The sequence below is a fragment of the Myotis nattereri genome (assembly GCF_964212035.1).
Source record: "Myotis nattereri genome assembly, chromosome: 14".
Taxonomy (NCBI): Eukaryota; Metazoa; Chordata; class Mammalia; order Chiroptera; family Vespertilionidae; genus Myotis; species Myotis nattereri.
The window spans coordinates 18,482,569-18,504,080 of record NC_138089.1 but is presented as its reverse complement, the minus strand read 5'-3'; the positions used below and the strand labels follow the sequence as shown (position 1 = coordinate 18,504,080).

At 38.2% G+C, this 21,512-nt stretch overlaps 1 protein-coding gene across 1 annotated transcript in view; it reads left to right on the top strand.

Moving 5' to 3' along the window:
- Nucleotides 1-379: 379 nt before the first annotated feature.
- Nucleotides 380-21,512, top strand: part of CCDC66 (coiled-coil domain containing 66) — a 72,297-nt gene continuing 51,164 nt past the window's right edge. Inside the window, exons 1-8 of the mRNA XM_081105972.1 lie at nt 380-413; nt 2,618-2,682; nt 3,344-3,369; nt 15,080-15,515; nt 17,180-17,345; nt 17,510-17,613; nt 19,282-19,403; nt 20,136-20,237. Coding sequence (XP_080962098.1) covers nt 403-413; nt 2,618-2,682; nt 3,344-3,369; nt 15,080-15,515; nt 17,180-17,345; nt 17,510-17,613; nt 19,282-19,403; nt 20,136-20,237 — 1,032 coding nt within the window. The 5' untranslated portion in view covers nt 380-402. The remainder of the gene's footprint in view (nt 414-2,617; nt 2,683-3,343; nt 3,370-15,079; nt 15,516-17,179; nt 17,346-17,509; nt 17,614-19,281; nt 19,404-20,135; nt 20,238-21,512) is intronic.

The window sequence follows — 21,512 nt, the reverse complement described above, 5'->3', positions numbered from 1 at the left end:
CTTATTGTACCCTTACACAAGCCTCTATTCCGGGTATAAAACTTAGAAAACGTTAATTTCCTAAAAACGTGTGTGCTTTTTGTTTCTCCCTGTTTTTGCCACCTCCACCTGGGCTGAGGCACTTCTCCGAGGGCTTGACCTCTGGGGCGGGCACCATTCCGAGACACGGAGCCCTCTCCCACCCACGTGTGCGGACCCGGAGCGCCAGGTGGGGCACGGGAAGCCGGTCCCCGCACAGCTGCGCCCGATGAGCGCACCCACCAGCAAACCCAGCCCCGATTGGTCCTCTCTCCGCCTCGCCGGCATGGCTGTACCCAATCGGCGTCGAGCTTCTTGATCCGCTCCGGCAACCGACGTACACAAGGGGCTTGGGCGTCCGTGGAGGGAGCGAGAGGTCAGGCCATGAACTTGGGGTAAGCTGGGGTGAGAAAGGGGCCCCACTTGAGAGGGCGTGAGGCTGGGTGGGCCCCGGGGCTCCCCGGAGAACGTTCCGGGCCTGTGGCGCCCTGAGGTGAAGTGGGCGGGGCTCCGGGGCGGCCTTCACCGTCCGCCACTGCCCTCGCTTTCCACTTCGCAACGGAGTTAAAGCCCCTTTTCCCTCCTGAGGGAGGGGAGGCGTGCAGGAGTGGGGTAAACGCGGGGGAGGAGTGGGGTGGCTGGTTCCCGGGGAGGAGCCTGGCCCAGGCCGGTTCTCTGCACCTGCCGTGGGGGGTCTGCGGGTTGTCCGGCCGCGCGGAGGAGGTGAACGCCCGCCGCGGGGTCCGGGCCCCTCGGAACCGGCGTTGCCTGTGCGCCGCGCAGGACCGGCCCCCCCCTCGGCGCTGAGTAAATACAGAGGACTGCTGCCTGGTGTTCATCCCTGAGAAGTTGAATATTTTAAGGAGGCGAACAGTCACCGAACGCAGGCCACTTCCCATCGTCTGGCATGTAGACGTTTTGTTCCAGGATTTAGGAACAAGAAAACAGGGCAGCCGGTCGGGATTTACCGCGCGCGGTGCTGCCCAACAGGTGTTCTCTGCGGTGTTATTTAAAGCAGCGGTTCTCAACCTGTGGGTCGCGACCCTTTCACAGGGGTCGCCTAAGACCATCGGAAAACACATACATAATTACATATTGTTCTTGTGATTAGTCACTATGCGTTAATTATGTTCAATCTGTAACAATGAACATACATCCTGCATATCAGATATTTACATTGCGATTCATAACAGTAGCAACATTACAGTTATGCAGTAGCCACGAAAATAATTTTATGGTTGGGCGTCACCACAACATGGGGAACTAACTGTATGAAAGGGTCGCGGCATTAGGAAGGTTGAGAACCGCTGATTTAAAGTGTGTGTGTCACCGATGTCAGCCCGGACTCTTGGTATCCCCGCAGCAGGGGAGCCCTCGGAGCCGCCTTTCCCAGCGTTTTATCTTGGTCGGCACCTCGAGGTGACGTGTGTCCCCCCTTCTCCCCCCCCCAAACACCTCCTTTTCGTGTTCCTAGTCAGACCTTCCCAACCGCGCTCTTCGTTGACGGGCCCGCCGGAGTGAGTTTTGTCTCTTGGAAGTCACTTTTGTCCCACTTTTTTTTTTTTTTTTTAAGCTAAAATAGTAAATTAACTTTGTGGGCTGCTGCTGTTGTTTTTAGAGGAGTTTTTATGAGGACCTTCACAGATGCACGCGTTTACCGGCAGCTTCTGCCGGGACTCTGCTCTCTGCTCTGACGCGCACGCGTGAAGAGTAGAGGAGCCGCCCGGCCTGTGTGCTCAGCGGGTGGACGCCGTCCTATCCCGAGCCCCGAAGGGTTGCCGGTTGCATCGCCCCCCCCCCCCCCAAATCGGGGCACGGGCTCCATCCCCAGTAGGGGGCGTGCTGGAGGCCGCCGATGTTTTCCTCTCTCGCCCTCTGTCCATAAAATCAGTTTAAAAATCTTTAAAAAAGGTATAGCAGCCACAGTTTCTTGTAGCGGGCAGGGCAAAAGTAGATTTACAGTTGTTCGTATGGAAAGTAATACAATAATTAACAAATAACACAAGAATCAATTATTTTGAATACTCAAAACTGTAAAGCTACATTTGCCCCTCCCTGTAGATTTATTGTTGTGATAAATGTGTCAGTAAATGTGAATATATATTCGTTGAATATTGAAAGTATCTGCGCTCAAACAGTGAGTAACTGGGGTGGCAATGTGGTAGCTCATTTTCAAATAATGCACTAGCATGCCATAAAATAGGTTAATCAGGAGACCATTATGAAACTAATAAATGGAGTTAGACATGTTTTGCTCCTTTAACTTAAGTGAGTTTTGTTAGCATTGCTTTTTCCAGTCTAGAGTTATAAGAATTAAGTGATAGTATAATAACTGAATTAATTTGTTGCTTACCAGTAACAAAATGAAGTGTCAGGTTAAAGATAATTCTTTTAATTATTGGAAAGTTTCACTAATGTGGATCTCCCTGTAGTTTCAGTTTTATCTTTGATTGAAAATGTTTTTTAATTAAAAGAATGGTTTAATATTTACAAGATTCCTGTATAACTCAAAAGAACATTTACTTTCAGGTTCAAGTGAGCATTTCTGGCTATTTAAAATGTTGCTGTTTCTTACAGACAATTTTCTTTTATTTTGCAGAGATGGTTTAAAGCTTGAAACTGAATTATTGGATGGAAAAACCAAGCTAATATTGTCTCCATATGGTATGCTCTGTTACTGGAATCTAAAAATGTTAACTTTTAAAATTCCTATATAAAATTTTTACTACTTTAACTGACTTTTTACTTGTAGTAGAGGGATATTTAAATGGTACTTTGAAAAAAAGCAGTTTACCCTAACTTCCTAAAATTGATTTTTAGCCAATTCAGGGTACATCACTGCTTACCACTGTCAGTATTCATGAAATTTAATGTTCCAATATAGTTCATGCGTTATATATCTCTTCATTATATTTTCATATGGCAAATATCCCAATTGCCTAATGTATAACCTAAGTGAAAATGTACTTATGTTCTGTGCATGTAAAGAATGTAATGTTTGAGAAAATTAAATCTACAGTAAGACCACAGTTGCTAAAGCCATTTTTCATATTAATTTTAAAACTCAGAGTATATACTTTGGTCGTCTTCTCATTCACATTATTTTCTTTTTCCCTGACCTGTTTATAGTTTTTACCTTGGAAAATAAAAATGAAGTAGAAATGTTTGAACCATACTATAAAACAGCACTCAGGACCTAAAGTTAATGCTTTTTGGGGTTAATATTTCTACTGGTAGTAATATCTTAAAACAATGCTAATTTAATTTTATAACTGCCTTAGTCTGTTTTCAGTTGATAGTTTAGTAATTTTTTTTTCTTTTTTAGAACGTAAATCAAAGATTTCTGTAAAGGTAAGCCAAACAAATGACTTTGACCTGACCTGTTTTCAAATGTAAAATGTGTTTTCTTACAGTGATTTGAAAATCTGTGCTAAAATATTATAAGGAGTTAGGAGTGATGGTAAGAAGTTATTGTTCCCTTGTCTTCAGGCTGGTTCTTTCACAGGAATGGAATAATAATTTTTCTGTTGTAAAAGCCTTTTAGAACCCTTTTCTCTAGTTCAATGCTGGAAATGTTCTAAAAATAGTGCTTTCAATATGGTAGCGAGCCGCTAGTGGTATGTTGACTGAGGAAGTGAATTTTAAATTTTATTTAGTTTTAAATGTAATAGCTACTGTACTGGACAGTACAGTTCCCAAGATGTTTAAAAATAGATATTCATACTTGAAAACAAAAATATTTTCTTTCGTACTCATTCCATTTTTTAACATTTTTATTTTTCAATTGCAGTTGATATTAGTTTCAGGTGTACTGCATAGTGATTAGACAATAATAAACTTTAAAAAGCATACTCACCTGGCACAATACACAGATAATACAACATGGACTATGTTCCCTATACTATACATCCTCATACTGATGCCATTTTTCCACACCAAAAGGGTATATTTGATTCACAAATTCTTAATATGCATTTAGCTTTCTCCTTTAAGAGATCAAACTTGAGCTTAATGATGATTTTTCTTTAACATTTTATTTTTTTTAAATCAGGGAACCATAGTGCCTTTTTCTTTCTTTCTTTTTTCTTTTTCTTAATCCTCACTAAGGATATTTTTCCATTGATTTTTAGAGAGCGTGGAAAGAAGAGGGAGAGAAAGAGAGAGAAACATCTATGTGAGAGAGAGACATTGATTGGTTGCCTCCTTCGCGCACCCCAACCAGGGCCGGGTAACCTGAAACAAGGTACATGCCCTTGAAAGAAATCGGAATTGAAACTGGGCCCCTTCAGTTGGTGGGCTGACGCTTTTTGTGAGTGCGTGCCAAAGCCAGCAAAATCTCTGACTCAAAATTCTTCTGCGTGCCAACCTAATTTTTTGAGAACATGTTACGCCTACTTGATATCTCTTAAGGTGTACGTATGTGAAGAACCTTGAAGAAATAATAAAATTCATTCGAGCGACAAAAACACAGTATATAATGATGAAAAATACATTTATTTTTTGGTGTATACATGTACACTGATAGTCCGACAGAAAACTATATGACTCCGTTTGATATTATCAGTGGGACTTTTGCTGCTGCATCACTGATGACAGAGATTTTACATCAGGTTTATATTTTGTGACCTTCGGAGATAAGCACGAGCTACTACTTTCATCCGTCAGGCTACTCCTATTACGAGACTTAACAAAATTCATCACTGAGAACAAAAGCGTATGTGGATGAAAACATGGAGAGTAACGCTGTTGCAAAGTTTTTTTAAACAGAAAAAATTTTCTGGAATGGCATTCCAAGTCCTCAATAGTTCGTTTTCGACACTTCTCTCTGGTACTCCTGTCTCTAATCGCTTTTTTTCAATGTTTTCCAAGTCAACTCTAAGGTCAATAAATTTCTGCTTCCAACTTGAGCTACTCTGAAATTCAATCAACTGCATTTCAAAGTCAGCCATGTCTATGGTCTTTAAGATAACTTGTTACGTATAATTATTTATCTAAGATGCACCTACACTGAATTTATCTGAAATATAAAAAAGTCGATATTCAGAAAAAAATTGTAAATGGAAGATTATAAGAGAGGGTTTCACGTGCCAGCAAAAGTTACTGGCGTGCCATCTTTGGCACGCGTGCCAGGGGTTGCCCACCCCTGCTCTAGCCACTGAGCCAAACCGGATAGGGCAGCTGTGGGCAAACTACAGCCCGTGGGCCGGATCCGGCCCATATGAAATGAATAAAACTATTGAAAAAAAAGACCGTACCCTTTTATGTAATGATGTTAACTTTGAATTTATATTAGTTCACACAAACACTCCATCCATGCTTTTGTTCCGGCCCTCCGGTCCAGTTTAAGAACTCATTGTGGCCCTCGAGTCAAAAAGTTTGCCCACTCCTGGGCTAGGGCCATAGTGCCTTTTTCTACAAAATTACATTACCAACTATTAAAAAAATGTTTGATATCACTACTTTGCCTGTACTCTTTTTTTTTTATTTTTAGATTAACAGCAGCAGAAATTTCTACTCTGCTCTTCCTTAACTTTATTCCCTTTTTTCCTTTTTCTTTGCAGCATCTTAAAGTTTTTCTTGCATGATTATGAATGGAGCCCTTTGGGGATGATATGGCACTTTTCAACTCTGAGCCCTTGATGTCTTTGCTGTTTCTTCCAGGTTTAATCAAGGGGGAGAGGTTGCTTTAGTACCCCCCATATTGATAAATGGATGATGATGATTAGAATAATTCCACAAGCTACCAATAAAAATTATTTCTATCTGTACATGGTATATACTTACATACATTGTGTTTCTTAATGTTTGACTACAGATTGTGTATTTTTTCCTGGCCCTGCCCTGTTAAAATATTGCAACTATTTTTATTTGAACCACATTAACCAGTACAGTGCCCCTTTAAGCTAGATTAAAAGCTACTTGTACTAGATGATTTCTACCTCCCCTAGCCTCTATTCTCTCTCACATGTTCCCTCTTTCGTTGTTGTCCTTGATGGACTTGATAGCTACACCACTTTTGTGAAGACATTTAATTGTTTTTTTAACGTAGAACATCTGCAGATGCCTTTCATGCCTATAAGTAAATAAAGTTACTAGTCAGACTTTTGGTAGAATCATGACAAAATTTTATCTGTGGTCTAGGGGTATTTTACTCTAGTTTCTAGAGTAACTAATAAGTCACAGATGATGTTGATTTTAAATTATATATCTTAAAGCAAGTTGTTTGGATTTATCCCTCTTGCTTTTGAAACTCCAAAATACTGATAAATGGTAACCATGAGGTGAAGGTTATGTTAATTTAGCTTGAGTATGGTGATTATTTCAGTGTAGACATGTAACAAATTATCGTTGTATACCTTGAATATACACAGTTTTTATTTATTTATTTATTTATTATTTTTTTATAATATATTTTATTGATTTTTTACAGAGAGGAAGGGAGAGAGATAGAGAGCTAGAAACATCGATGAGAGAGAAACATCAATCAGCTGCCTCCTGCACATCTCCCACTGGGGATATGCCCGCAACCCAGGCACATGCCCCAGACCGGAATCGAACCCGGGACCCTTCAGTCCGCAGGCCGACGCTCTATCCACTGAGCCAAACCGGTTTCGGCAACAGTTTTTAAATTGTCAATTATACCTCAGTAAAACTGGAAAAAAATACTGATGCAATCTAAGTTTTCCTTCGATATTGATTTTATTTCAGGGAGCTTTTCTTCCCTTGTTTACAGAGCTTGCCGAGATCCTCATTTCTTTCTTCACAGAAGATAAAAAATCCCAAACACTAGTATTTGTTTTCCTTTTTTGTGTTAGTCAGTTTTTTAATTTAAACTTCACAATTTGGCAGCTATATGTTTCTTTTTTTTTAGTAAGTTATTCATGAATTCTCTCTTCATGGTGCTTTTCTTTTTTCCCACTGGAGTAAGTTCCTACAATACCTATCTACAATTGTTTTGCCCATTCCTCACAGGTTGAATTACTACCATCTTCGTGGTGTGCTCTTTAAACACAGCTGAACTCTCCCATCTAGTTTAACACGTGTGGTCAGAGAACTTTCTTTTTTTTTTCTTTTTTTTTAATATTTTATTGGTTTTTTACAGAGAGGAAGGGAGAGAGATAGAGAATTAGAAACATCGATGAGAGAGAAACATCGATCAGCTGCCTCCTGCACATCTCCTACTGGGGATATGCCCGCAACCCAGGTACATGCCCTTGACGGGAATCGAACCTGGGACCTTTCAGTCCGCAGGCCGACGCTCTACCCACTGAGCCAAACTGGTTTCGGCAGAACTTTCTTAATCCTATCAAAATCTCTTTTGCATTTTGAATCTGTATTAATGAATATGAAGTGAAGATAGTTACCAGCCTTATTTCTTAGGCTTATAGGAAGATAAATGAAAAAAAAATTAATGATTTAATGTCATGAATAATTTATGAATTCTAAACTTAAAATTATCTCACAAATTATTTGAAATATAAAACATTAAAAATTTTTGTATAGGTTTTTCTACATGTGAAAATTAGTGACACATTAAAGATATATACAATATTAGTGCTAGGAAGTACATTTTATATACTAGTATATATCTTTAATCCTCACCGGAGGAGTGAGGATATTTTTTCCATTGATTTTTAGAGGGAGTGAGAGAGAAACATCAATGTGACAAAGACACAGTGATTGGTTGCCTCCCACACATGCCAATGGGGGAGGGGATTTGACCTGCCGCCCAGGTAGTGCTCTTGACTGAAGCTCCAACCACTGAGAATGCCAGCCAGGACTACACATTTTCTATTTTAAAATGTTACTTTTCTCTGATTCTGGCCTTGGGATCCTTGCCTCAGAAATTGTGAAATTAGCCAATATTAAACCACTGCATTGGATACTGTCTTTATATTATGAAAAATATTGGTAGAATTAAACTAGGTAAAAGAGCAACATGCTACTTAAAAATGTTTATGACAAAGACCCTCCTTTTTGAGCTATTAAAGTCATCTTATTCCATAACCACTGGGGAAATGATCTGGGCTACATTTTTTTCTTATTGGGTAACTTGAATATAATTGAATAGTTATTTGGTAGTTTACAATTTTTTGCTGCCTCTTTTCATTATTCTTTGGCATTAAGCTACAAAAAGTATTCAGAGTTGAGCTGAATGTATAGTGTCCTTGTGCCAAATTTTTTCTTATCCACCCCTTTGTTAAATATTTTTGAAGATCTTCTCTGTATATTATTTCTTTGTTTTTGCATTTTTTTCTTTCTTATTTCTTTTCTTTTTGTGTGTATATTATTTCTGTTGTAATTGGAATGTGGTAAAGTAATTCTAGTTAAATTAGAGCTCCAATTAGTAGGTTTCTATTTAACAAGGATTTACTACACTGTAAAAGTCCAATATATGTGTAGAGCTGTATGCTTGGCTTTATTCTGTGACTGGGAGAGAAGAGTAAAACCTAGTCCTTGTTTCCTGGAAGTGGGAGTATCAATCAGGTAAATAACTATATAATACAAGAATAAAATGGGTGTCATATTAGGGTTATAAATAGAAGAAAACAGCCCTTGCTGGTTTGGCTCAGTGGATAGAGTGTCAGCCTGCGTTCGATTCCGGTCAAGGGCACATGCCTGAGTTGTGGGCTCCATCCCGAGTAGAGGACGTGCAGGAGGCAACCGATCAATGATTCTCATCATTGATGTTTCTCTCCCTCTCCGTTCTTCTATGAAATCAATTTATTTATATATATATATATATATATATATATATATATATATATATATATATATTGAAAACATTGAAAAGAGCAACTCTTTGTGGTTTGAAAAGACCAGGGAATACTTCATAAATGAAGTGACATTTTAATTAGAACTTAAAAGATGAGGGAGATATTTACAGCCAAAGAAGTAAGGAAGCATATTCTGAGCTCAAAATGGTGGGCAAAATACTGAGCTACAAAGCATAAATTGCATTTGAGGAATAGTGTGTACCTTGGGGAAGTGTAGAATATAAAGCTTGGTGGGATTACAATCATGAAGAGTTAAAATGAATACTCAGTTTGAATTTATTTTACCTTCATGTTGGGAACATTAAAGAATTTTTGAAAAGTGGGCTAGATATAATTGAATTTGTGTTGTAGAGCTTCAGGCAACTCTGAAGGATAGTTATAACAGATTCGTTAAAGAAGGGGACAGAAGTGAATGGTTTTCAAGATATGTTAAGGGAATGCACTGCATTTAGCAGTTCGAGTGAGACACTAATTAGAGAAATGAAATGCTCAACTCCTAATGACTCAAAAAAAAAAAGGCTGGTATAAATCAAAGAAGGGTGAGATTAGTAGGAGCTGTAGCAGTTGGAAACTAAATGAGGTGTTAGGGTTCAGTTGTATAAGCTATGTGCAGTCTGCTGATAATTTGCTTAATCCACAAAGTGGTTTTCAAAAACTAGAATGAGGTGCCAATATCTAAAAATTGGAAAATTTAGCCCAGACTGGTTTGGCTCAGTGGATATAGCGTTGGCCTGCAGACCGAAGGGTCCTGGGTTCGATTCTGGTCAAGGGCATGTACCTCGGTTGCGGGCACATCCCCAGTGGGGGGCGTGCAGGAGGCAGCTTATCGATGTTTCTCTCTCATTGATGTTTCTAACTATCCCTCTCTCTTCCTCTCTGTAAAAAAAAATCAATAAAATATATTTTAAAAAAATATTGGAAAGTTTAAAATAAAATACGGCATTCTTGGTTTCCTTGAAATATTGGATGATCTAGTACAGTGGTTGGCAAACCACGGCTCGCAAGCCACATACAGCTCTTTGGCCCCTTGAGTGTGGCTCTTCCACAAAATACCATGTGTGGGTGCGCACGTATAGTGCAATTGAAACTTCGTGGCCCCTGCGCAGAAGTCGGTTTTCGGCCTGGGTGAGTCCATTTTGAAGAAGTGGTGTTAGAAGAGGTGGGGGGTGTCGGTCGGTTGGGCGACGGGAGACGTGGCCCAGGCGGGCTGCGGGATACACAGGGCAGGGGAGGCGCACGCAATTCATTCACGAGTTGAGTGAGCCAGTCATTCAGCAGTCTCGTTGTGCAGTGGTTAGTGCTAGTGACAAAAGTACCTACTCGAAGCATAAAGTTACCTGTATTTTTCCAACCAGCTGCAAATCCTATAGGTATTTTTGTCATCAATTTAAGAATTGTAATTATTTTGTGTTGGTGGCTTTATTGATATAAAATGAGGATGTTTTTAGCAAAGGCCAGCTTAGGAGTACCCTAATTAAGTTAATAACAATGTACCTACCTATATAGTTTAAGTTTAAAAAATTTGGCTCTCAAAAGAAATTCCAGTCGTTGTACTGTTGATATTTGGCTCTGTTGACTAATGAGTTTGCTGACCACTGATCTAGTAAATAGATTTTTTTTTTAGTATAGTATTTTTTTGTTTTTGTTGTGTGTGTGTGTGTGTGTGTGTGTTTGGTAGTGTAGTTTAGTTCTCCTTTAGGCAGAAAAGTGCTGTTCAGTTTATCCTAGCTCCTACCCAGTCTGCAATACAATAGGTATTTGAGTTTTCTACCTCTCATTTACAGAATTCGTTATATTAAAATAGCCACAGGGATAGGAGAACACAAAGGTATTTTAGATTGTGGTATCAAAGCCTAAAGCCAGGAATAAATAGGTGTAGGTGAGGTGAATAAGATAATAAAGGAATCTTGTGGCTGATTTTACAGGGCCATTTTGAAAAGTAAGACAAAATGGCATTGGTGAATTGGTCAAAGTTTGGTTGTGTATTATGTAATTTATTGTAAGACAGGGAAAATTGGGATGATAAGCTAGATGAAAGCCATGTGCATCTACTTCATTCCTTGACTATTATCTTAATTCAACTTTACAGGTCCAATTCTTTTTCCCATGGTGGTGAGCCCATAAAAAACAACACTTAATAATTAAATGACTGTTGACTTATTTTAGGTTAGTTGGGTTTGCAGAAATGTATAGTGGATTAAATGGGATAAATTTGAGATAGTCTGGCTGTGAACTAGAAATGAAATGAAAACCTGGTTTTAGGCTTATTGTTGTGTAAATGGTGAGAATAAGGCTTGAAAGTAAGAACCAATACTTGCTGGTTAGCTAAAGAAGACTATAAAAGGAGGATAAAGAGTCAAAGATAACTCCATGGTTTCTGGTATGAGAGATTAGAAGAGCCACAGAAATGGGATATTTTGGAAAGGGGAGCTGATTTGGAGGAGAGAGGAGAAAGAATTGATTTTCTAAAATGGCATAGTTAAGGATAGTCATTGAACAAAAATTTATTGAACACCTACTGGGAAAAAAGAGGTAGGGAGGTGGGAGTGAAAATAGAGCAGGAAACCTGCAGTTTTAAATAGAGCAGTCAGAGAGGACCTCACTAAGCTGGTGATATTGGAGCACATATTTGAAGGAGGTGAGTGAATGAACCATGTAGAATCTGAAGGAAGAATATTCCAGGTAGAGGAGCTGACTAGTGCTAAGGACTAAGACTGCAGGTTCTTGTTGAATTTAAGGAACAAGATGCCCTGGTGGCTAGAGGCTAAGAGAGAGAGAATGAGATTAGAGATGAGATAATGGAGACAAATGGGAGTGTGCCCGATCATTATGTCTTTTTTGGTCAGAGTGAGAAGTTCAGTTTTTCTTCTAAGTGAGATGGGAAGCCATTGGAAGCTTTTGAAGAAAGTGGCATGCCCTGACTTAACATACTATATAATAAAGAGGTAATATGCAAATTAGCCCTCACAAAATGGCTCCATATGACTAGGCTGGCAGGGGGGTTAGTGAGGGACGACCAAACGACTGAACAAGCAGGCTGCGTGGGGCGACCAGGCCGGCAGAGGGGGACAGTTGGGGGCAACCAGACTGGCAGGGGGGGCAGTAAGGGGTGACCAGGCCTATGGGGGGGGGGGTGCAGTTAGGAGCAACCAGGCCAGCAGGGAGGAGGCAGTAGTGGGCAACCTGGCCAGCAGCAGGGGACAGTTAGGGGCGACCAGCCAGGCAGGTAGGTGAGCGATCAGAAGCCAGCGGTCCAGGATTGTGAGAGGGACGTCCGATTCCCTGGGATCGGGCCTAAACCGGCAGTTGGACATCCCCCAAGGGGCCCCCGATTGGAGAGTGTGCACACTGGGCTGAGGGGACCTCACCCACCCCCCGCACGAATTTCGGGCCTCTAGTCTATATCACAACGGGCCTGTGGTCATCACACCACAATGCGATTATGACCAAACAAGCAGCAGCCTCTCGGTGGGTGGGATGTGAGCTACTAACAGTGGGGAGCTACCATCAGTGGAGGGCGGGGCGTGAGCTACTAGTGGCTGAGAGCTATAGCAGCGGAGTGCTAATAGCAGCAGAGTGCTAGGAACGGCTGAGGGCAGTGCGAGATGGGTGGGGCGGCCAGCTGAGGCAAGTGGAAGTGAATCGTGCGTGCTGGGCCTCTAGTATTAAGATAGTCACAGTGGCTGCTGTGTTGAGAATAGACTGTGGAGCAAGGGTAGAAGCAGGAAAAACAAGGTTTTTCAGTAATTTCGATGAGGTAGTTGGCTTAGAACAGAGAGCTGGCAAGAGATGTTTTAGAGTAGTGTCAGATTCAGGATATATTTTGGAAATGGAGCAAAACAAGGTTTGATGACAAGTTAAATGAAGCATATCAGAGATGATTCAAGGATAATTGTAAAATTTTTGGCATTAGTAACTGAGATAGGAAAGACTGAGGGGAGGAAGTTATTAAGGGCAAGAAGAAGATCAAGAGTTTAATTTGGGACATGGTGAGTTTGAAGTGTCTGTTAGAAACCCAAGAAGAGTTCTTGGGACTGAGCCTTAGGCATTCCAGCTTTAAGAGATCTGAGAGAAAAGGAGAAACCACTAAAGACTGAGAAGGAGCAGCAAGAAGAACTAGGATTGTGGAGTCCTATAAGTGAAATAGAGAAAGGGCTTCAAAATGGAAGGAATAATCAACTTTGTAGGACGCTGCCAGTAGGTCGAGTAAGATGAGAGTTTGAGGATTGGTAATTGAATTTAGCAATATACAAATTATTAGTGACCTTGATGAGCAGTTTGGGTCAGGTGGTTAGGTGAAAGCTTGTTTGGAATGGGATTATAGAAGATGAGAAAGTGGGATCAAGAATTTTTTTTTAAGATGGCAAAAAAGATGTGAACAGTGGAAAAGAAATGGTGATGATTCAAGAAAAAGCAAAGTACTGCTAGAGAGAGAGCCTTGAGAAAAGGTTATGGGATGTGTCCAAGTAACAGGAGGGCAATCAGCTTGTCTGAGTACAGATGCTGGTATAGATTTGATGGTAGAAATAAAGTTTTTTCTTAATACTTCCTTGTGAGATTTTCAGTGAAATATTAATCAAGGTCTTCAGCTGAGAATGACTATGAAAGAAAGTATTAGGGGCTAGGACAGTGGTTCTCAACCTTCCTAATGCTGCGACCCTTTAATACAGTTCCTCATGTTGTGGTGAGTCCCAACCATAAAATTATTTTCGTTGCTACTTCATAACTGTAATTTTGCTACTGTTATGAATCGTATGTAAATATCTGATATGCAGGATTTAGGCAACCTCTGTGAAAGGGTCGTTCGACCCCCAAAGGGGTCGCGACCCACAGGTTGAGAACCGCTGGTCTAGGAGAAAGTTGAGATGATTGCTAAATGAATGAGATGAGACTAAATGAACTTTGGAAATGTGTGCTTGCCAGGTAGCATGAAGAGCCCATTGGTTATTCTTGGGTATGTATTTAAGATGAAATCAGATGTTGTAACTGTGTTTTTCTCCTTGGATGCGGGCACAGAGTAGGTGAAAAGTTAGATTTTACTAGGTTTGGGATTTGCCATGTATATGTGGCATAGAGCAGAGGAGTTGAGAATGGAAAACAGTGATGGTTTTGGTTGATCATAGAATTTAAGATTGGTAAGGAGGGATGCAAGGACAAGAGGAAGGTGGTAGGATCAACAGATTATAGATCCCAGCAGAGTTAGAGAATTGTTGGGATATGTTAAGAAAGTTAAGCTGGCAAAAATAGGAGGTGGTTGTCATGTGCAGTGCTTGAAATAGATTATGGAGGAATTGCAATTATGAGTAGTTACAAAGTCAGTATAAGATATCACTATGGGAATGAGTAACTGAGGTAGCATGAAGGACAAGAGTATAGGAGCAGTGTTCAAGGAAATGAGAGACCAAGATATTGGAAGAATGATCTATGGATATGAAAGCACTGATAATTAAGGCAGAGTTATGTTAGAGGGGTGATGACCCATGGGTTAAATTATTCAAGGAATAAGGGCTAGTAGCCTATGGGTCTATAATTGCTTATAAGGAAGAGAGGTAGTGTGGATGATGTAATCACGACATGAGATTCAGTGCTGAAGTAGAATGGAGATGTCCTATAACAACTAGAATAAAAGTTCTTCTATATACTTTATTATCCTATATAATAAAAGGGTAATATACAAATTGACCCTAATGGCAGAACAACCAGAACAACCGCTGGACGAGTCACTATGAGGTGCACTGACCACCTCTTGGTGCCTTTCCCTGGCTGGCAGGCTCTGATCGCCTGATGGCCACCTATGGCAGGGGCGGGGCTGGCGAGTGGGTGGGAACAGCCAACTTCTCAGTCCTTTACCCCGGTTGTCAGGCACCGATCATCCAATTGCAAATGGAGAACTGGGAGTGGGTTGCGGCGGGGGGGAAGGGCCAGCTGTGGACAGCTGGAGAAGATGGCCCTGAATGCATGGAGAACTGGGAGTGGGTTGCGGCGGGGGGGAAGGGCCAGCTGTGGGCAGCTGGAGAAGATGGCCCTGAATGCAGGCCTGGCCTAGGGACCATACCTGCACATGAATTTCATGCACCAGCCCTCTAGTTCTGAATAAAATAATAATTTCCAGTATTAAATAAAGGTTTCAAGTGAAGATTTGCAAAGGTTAAAAGTTAGTTTCTTTTGGGTATATATTAGCTAAATGGGAAAAAAGATTAAAGGCCTGATTTATCATATATATCAAGATAATTATTGGTTTTTCATGGGCTGTTATAAAGAATAAATTTTTGGTATCTTAACAGATGGGAAATAAGACCAAGATTGGAAAATGTCCTTTAAGAACAAAACAAACCAGATGCATTCTAAAATCAACACAAAATACTTGTATCAGTAGTGAAAAACTTTTGGAAAAGAAGAGAATTGGTTCAGAAACGTCACTGGTAAAAGGTGAAAAAAATAGTATGGCTAAGGATTTATGCAAGCAGTATGCTGATAAAGACTGTCTTCATATCCGGAAAGAGAGTTCACCTACAACCCCTAAACTACAGAAGACTGGGAACACCTTAAGTACACCTGTAATAGCTAAACAGAAGCCTTGCAAAAATCACATCACAGGTGAAAATATGAAGAGTAGTTTGGTGTGTCTAACACAAGACCAGCTACAACAGATTTTGATAAATGTAAACCACGGAAATAGACCCATGTTTCTGACTGAGAATGGAAAGGAGGAGGAAACAAGTAAGACTTTCTGAAGTTTTAATACATTTTATTGACATAAAATGTTTTAGAATTTCAGGTTCATTGAATTTTACATAACTGTGCCTCTTAAATTCTATTTTACATGTAACAATTTTTCAAAATGATTGGTCTCTTAAGGTAAATAAATATACAGAATTACTTTTATAATATGCTATATTTTACGGTTAATGCCCAGAATATTATTCTCATGAACCATAGCCTTAAGAAATCCAGTTTTCTGTGAACTCTAGAAAAGATGTTAATACAGAACACTATTGTACTTATTTTAGAATGTAGAAAAACCTTACTTACATTAAAAAGAATTATATAAAATGTTCCAACAAACCATTATAGTACTTCTGGTGAAAATTGAGGGACCCCTACTATGAAGATTTGACTTGCTTGTTGAAAATGTTGATTTTCCTGGCCCCTACATTTTGCTTTTCCTAATTCTCAATCCATGCTAAGGATTGGCAGCACTATCTTTAAAACACAAACTTGAAAGGAGTAGTAGAATATTACATGCCTTCTATCTCACTAATCATAATTGTACTTAAAAGCCTTCTTGTTTCAGCTTTGAGCTGAAGAATTGTGAATATGAGTAGAAATATCATTAACATTTTGTGAGTCAATAGTGAAATAAATAAATAAAAAATTAACGGTCACCAGGAAGAGTTCCCACAACTGGTTTGGAGACCAGGTAGTTCCTATATACTCCTGAGGTGCTGAGATAGTGTAATCTACTGTCTCTTGGTCTAGATCAGTGGTCAGCAAACCGCAGCTCGCGAGCCACATGCAGCTTTTTGGCCCCTTGAGTGTGGCTCTTCCACAAAATACCAACTTCTGCGCATGGGCCAGAAAGTTTCAATCGCACTGTACATGCGCGCCCGCACGTGGTATTTTGTGGAAGAGCCACACTCAAGGGACCAAAGAGCCACATGTGGCTCATGAGCCACAGTTTGCCAACCACTGGTCTAGATTATCCTTTGTAAAATGAGAAAGCTAGATTTTGTCTTATAAGTCTAGAATTCTAGTTCAGAGAACAAAAAAATAAAAACTTAGCAAAGATAGTGAGAGAAAATATCAATAAAGTTAAAAGAATTTTCCTAGTCATATAATGACCTACATATTAGATATGCTTTTTCTTCACTAGGAGACCTAGCATGTTAAGGAGCAATGTAGAATAGTTTTTGAGCCAAGCATGAGTCCAAAATATTTGGAATAGCTATAGCTGGGGTATAAAGCCAGTGGTCCATGGTAAAGTTTTTCACTGATTTCCCAGCTAAATTAGGAAAAGGTAGTGAGTTTTTCATAGAGCTATTTGCTTTTATTCTCAATAAAGTCAATTGTGTTTTTGTTTATATTATTTTTAAAAGTGATGTTGGCAGGAATAAATGGAGGTTTATTTTTGTTGTTGTTGCTTGTTGTTTGGTACAGGAATTTGTATGGCTGTGGCCATACATCTGGGTCATTAAACCTCTGAGGCTCAGTTTCCTTTTTTGACAAAAAAGGAGTCATAATACCCACTGCAAAGATTGCTGTGAGAAATAATTAGGTGATGTGTAAGGCAGTGTTTTTTAAACTGTATGGCAGTATGCTAAAATAAGGTATTGTAATAGATGCAATTATACTGTTAATTTTAAAGCATGCATTTTATTTCCTAGGTCAGTACAGTCTACATTTAAACAGTATTCCTAATCAGCAAAAGGATGAGAACATTATGGGACTACTCCAAAAAACTGAGGTTGTTTCATGTGTCCAAGATGAAAATAAATCTGTTTTAAATAAAAGTCAGGAGACATCTAAGCAGTCTGAGCATAAAATTGCCATGTATGTAACTCATATCTTATGAATATGATTTTTGCTTGACTTTCTTATGAAATAATAACTCTGAAGACTAAGAGCTAGTTAAAAGTTTATTACGGAATACTACGGAGTATGTTGTGTCGAAATGCATAATAAGGTTTCAGTCATTATTTTGTGTTTTGTCTCAGAGAGAATGTATGGAAACCAGCGGACATATTCAGTACTCTGGGGGAAAGAGAACGTGATAGAAATTTGTTGGAAGCAAAAAAAGCCCAGTGGAGGAAAGAGCTTGGTAAGTAATTATTAACACCTATTATTGTAGTTTGGTTGACTTACAGAATATATATATAAAGGATGAAATATATCCTTCAATATAATATTATCAAAAGTCTTGTGTTATAACATTTGCCATTTAGAGGAGTTCTCTGTAAATGTATAAGAAGATTGTGGTTTCACATTCGCTCACATTGAACCTTTTTGTTTGGCACTCTGTGGTGTGTACCAAAAGCCAGAGGTGAGCATTGATGTCATCAGTATCATTCTAGAGCTCCTGGATCTCAAAGATTCCTAAACTTTTCTCATTTCTTGAAAATCCACTTATCATAGTTTTCCATTACAGAAATCCTATGGGTTTAAAGATGGTTTTATTTAAAAATAATTGAGTTCATTTTTTAAAAATAATTAAAATGTTCTAATGACGAGTTATCAGTATGATATCAATTAGTGTATTCCACACAAAAATAAGCTTATTGTTTTTTGTCAGCCTGTAGAAACTGTATAACAGAAATATTTATAATTTTTGTTAGGGTCTTAAAATATTGATAATAACTAAGAAACTCCCATTGCTTCTTGGACTAGACTTGGAGTCCATAGTTTGGAAAATACATGAAGTAACAGTTGTACTTTTAGAAATAGCTGTACTAAGAGCATGAAGATGGGCTTCACCCTCCTGTGAGGCAGCCATGCTGGTACAGGATAGGTGATGTAGAAAAAGAGATAAGCAGAAGAATTAGGGAATGAATTGATATTGGAAGTGATGGTAATAGAAGAATGAAGAAATTTAATATATGGTAGCAGAGTGAGAAGATTTGGAGATCTGATCTGTGTTTATAGCATAATTTCAGCTTTAAATATTTTTAAATAAAATTCAGCTTATCAAAATACAATACAAAACTTCTGAAGTAAGATATGGAGCTACTTGGAAATGACTGAAGTGTTTTATGCTTTAATTATTATCTTTAAAAATACAATTTACTGTTACTTGATACTGTTAGTAAAAGCACATCTTTCTTTCTTAAAGCTTATATATCTTTGACATTTTAAGAACTTATATATCTTTGACATTTTAAGAACTATTGATTTGGGCTCTTGTTTATTTATATTGTTCTGTTAACACAAGATTTTATATTTTTTACTTTTTTTACAGTTATGAATAATGCTGACATTTATTAAATATTTATTTTGTGCCAGGTCCTGTACTGAAATAGGCACTATTATTACTCTCTTTTTACAGAAGAACAAACAGGTTTAGAGAAGTGAACAGTAATTTTTCCATAGACATATTGTGGGGAAATAGTTGAACTTGGATTTGACCCCCAGATTTCTCTGAATCCAGAGTTTTTACTTTTGAGTCTTTTACTAATAATTGACTGAACATTTCAGGAAAGTAGAACCTCAGAATAATTAGCATGATATAAACTATGTTGTCCTGAAAAAATCTCTTCATTGATAATTATAGTAGACATTATTACATCCATTGGTGCCATACTTAAATTTGGTTCTGATTAAATGTTTTATTCCATCTCCTTTAAAATTTTTCTTTATCTTGTGAGTTAATCTCCTCCGTACAAAACAATTTTAATCTGTGTTGGAATCTGCACTCTTTAAGAAGGTCATGATTTGTTTACGTGATTTTTTTTGCAGTTATTGTACATTTTTTTAAAAAGGACATTATTTCCAGATGAACAGGTTGCTTTAAAGAAGAAAGAAAAAGAAACTCCTGAAAAATGGAATAATACTTGGGAAAAATCTGAAAGTGATAAAATAGTATGGGAAAAACTTCAAATTCTTGACCAGTCTAAGGTAAGAGTATCAAAAGCAAGCATTTATGGAATATAAGACATCTTAATTAATTGAAATTTTGTATTGCTAAGTCATGTTCAGATCATAAGTTTATTTTTAAAGCACATTTATTATTTATATTTACTAAAGGTACACTTTGTTGTTTTTTTAATTTGTTTTTATTGTTTGCACTATTACAAATGTCCCCATTTTCCACCCCTTCCCTCTGGCCATCACCACATTGCTTTCTGTGTCCATGAGCTATGCATATTTGTTCTTTGGCTAATTCCTTTATCCCCTTTCATCCAGTCCTGCCTCCCCCTGACATATTTATTTAAAAAAAAATAAAAATTAAAAATAAATATATATGTATGTATATATATATAATTCTATAAATATTTTTAAAAGCATATTCTTTTTAAAAAACTTATTTTTCAGATGCTATTTGCGAACACTGTTATTTTGAATTTAATTATGATCTCAACTAGTCTCTGTTTGCATTCTGTAAATTATCTTACTCTGTTAGTAGTTATCAGCCTTTAGGCACCATCTTTAGGCTCTTATAAAAACTACAATTTTTAGATGTCCACAAAATTCTACCACTAACCATGTGGTATCCACTATAAGCTTATCAAATTGAATATAAGTACATACCAGGTGTCCCTCAGGGCTTGCTTTGATGAACTTTAAATTTTTGCCTGTGTTTGATATGAGAGGAAGAAAATGTGCCCTTGTTTTTCTATTTGTTTTTAGACTTCTGCTAGTGTTTCCAGCATTCTGTCACAGTCTCCCAGACAGGTAACGGTGGTCCAGGCTGATAGTCACTCACCATCTAGAGCTAGTCACATTTTAGAGGTAAGTCCAAAGTGTCATTACTTTGAATATATATGGTTTTTAGTACTTGATCACTATGTAACCTATTTTCCTTGAAGTAGTGAATTTAAGTATTATTTTTAATTACCAGATAATATTTACTGAGTACATTGTGCTCTTTAAATTTAAAAAATGTTATAAGCTATTTCTTTTTTACACATATAATCCCTTCTTCCTAGTGGACATTTACATTTTAACAAATGTGTTCTGAAAATAATACAGTAACTTAAAGGGATGATTCTGGTGGTAGACATTTTCATTCAGCACTGTAGGTTTTTTTTAAAGGCCCCTCCAGATTAGATTGTTTGCATGGCTGTTTATTCTGCTCCATATAGGGTTGATTTACCTACATCAGTTTTGTAGTTTGTTGATAATTTTACATTAACAAAAGAATGAAACTTGAATTGTATTTTGCCATGTTTCCAAAAGCACTTTGACTGTTGAAAGGCAGTAAATTAGTATTGATAGACATAATTTGGAAAAAAATCTATATTTCTGGGTGATAATTTAAGTGTAAAGTTTAGAAATTAATGCATATAGATACTACTGAAAACTACACTAAAACTTCATGAAGTTGGTGAAAATTGGCTTATTTACTTTTTAAAATTAGGATTGAAGAATCTTTAATGCTAAAAATATTAAGTATTTCCCATTACCAAAATTTAGGTTGAAATAATAAAATATTTTTTATTTTTGTTGATTTGCACGGTTCTTTAGGTCATTTATTACCTTAAAGTAACCCATACTATTTTTATTAGTGCAAATAAAGAACCATTTGAGGTGACGTTATTTGCAAATAAGGAAATAACTAGCCCTGACCAGTTTGGCTCAGTGGACAGAGTGTCGGCCTGCAGACTGAAGGGTCCCAGGTTCAATTCCAGTCAAGGGCATGTACCTTGGTTGCGGGCACATCCCCAGTAGGGAGTGTGCAGTAAGCAGCTGAATTGATGTTTCTCTCTCATCAATGTTTCTAACTCTTTATCCCTCTCCTTCTCCCTTCCTCTCTGTAAAAAAAAAAAAAAAAAAAATCAATAAAAGAAATAACTGTGTGTGTGTGTGTATACACCAGGGGTGGGCAAACTTTTTGACTCGAGGGCCACAATGGGTTCTTAAACTGGACCGGAGGGCTGGAACAAAAGCATGGATGGAGTGTTTGTGTGAACTAATATAAATTCAAAGTAAACATCATTACATAAAAGGGTACGGTCTTTTTTTTCAATAGTTTTATTCATTTCAAACGGGCCGGATTCGGCCTGC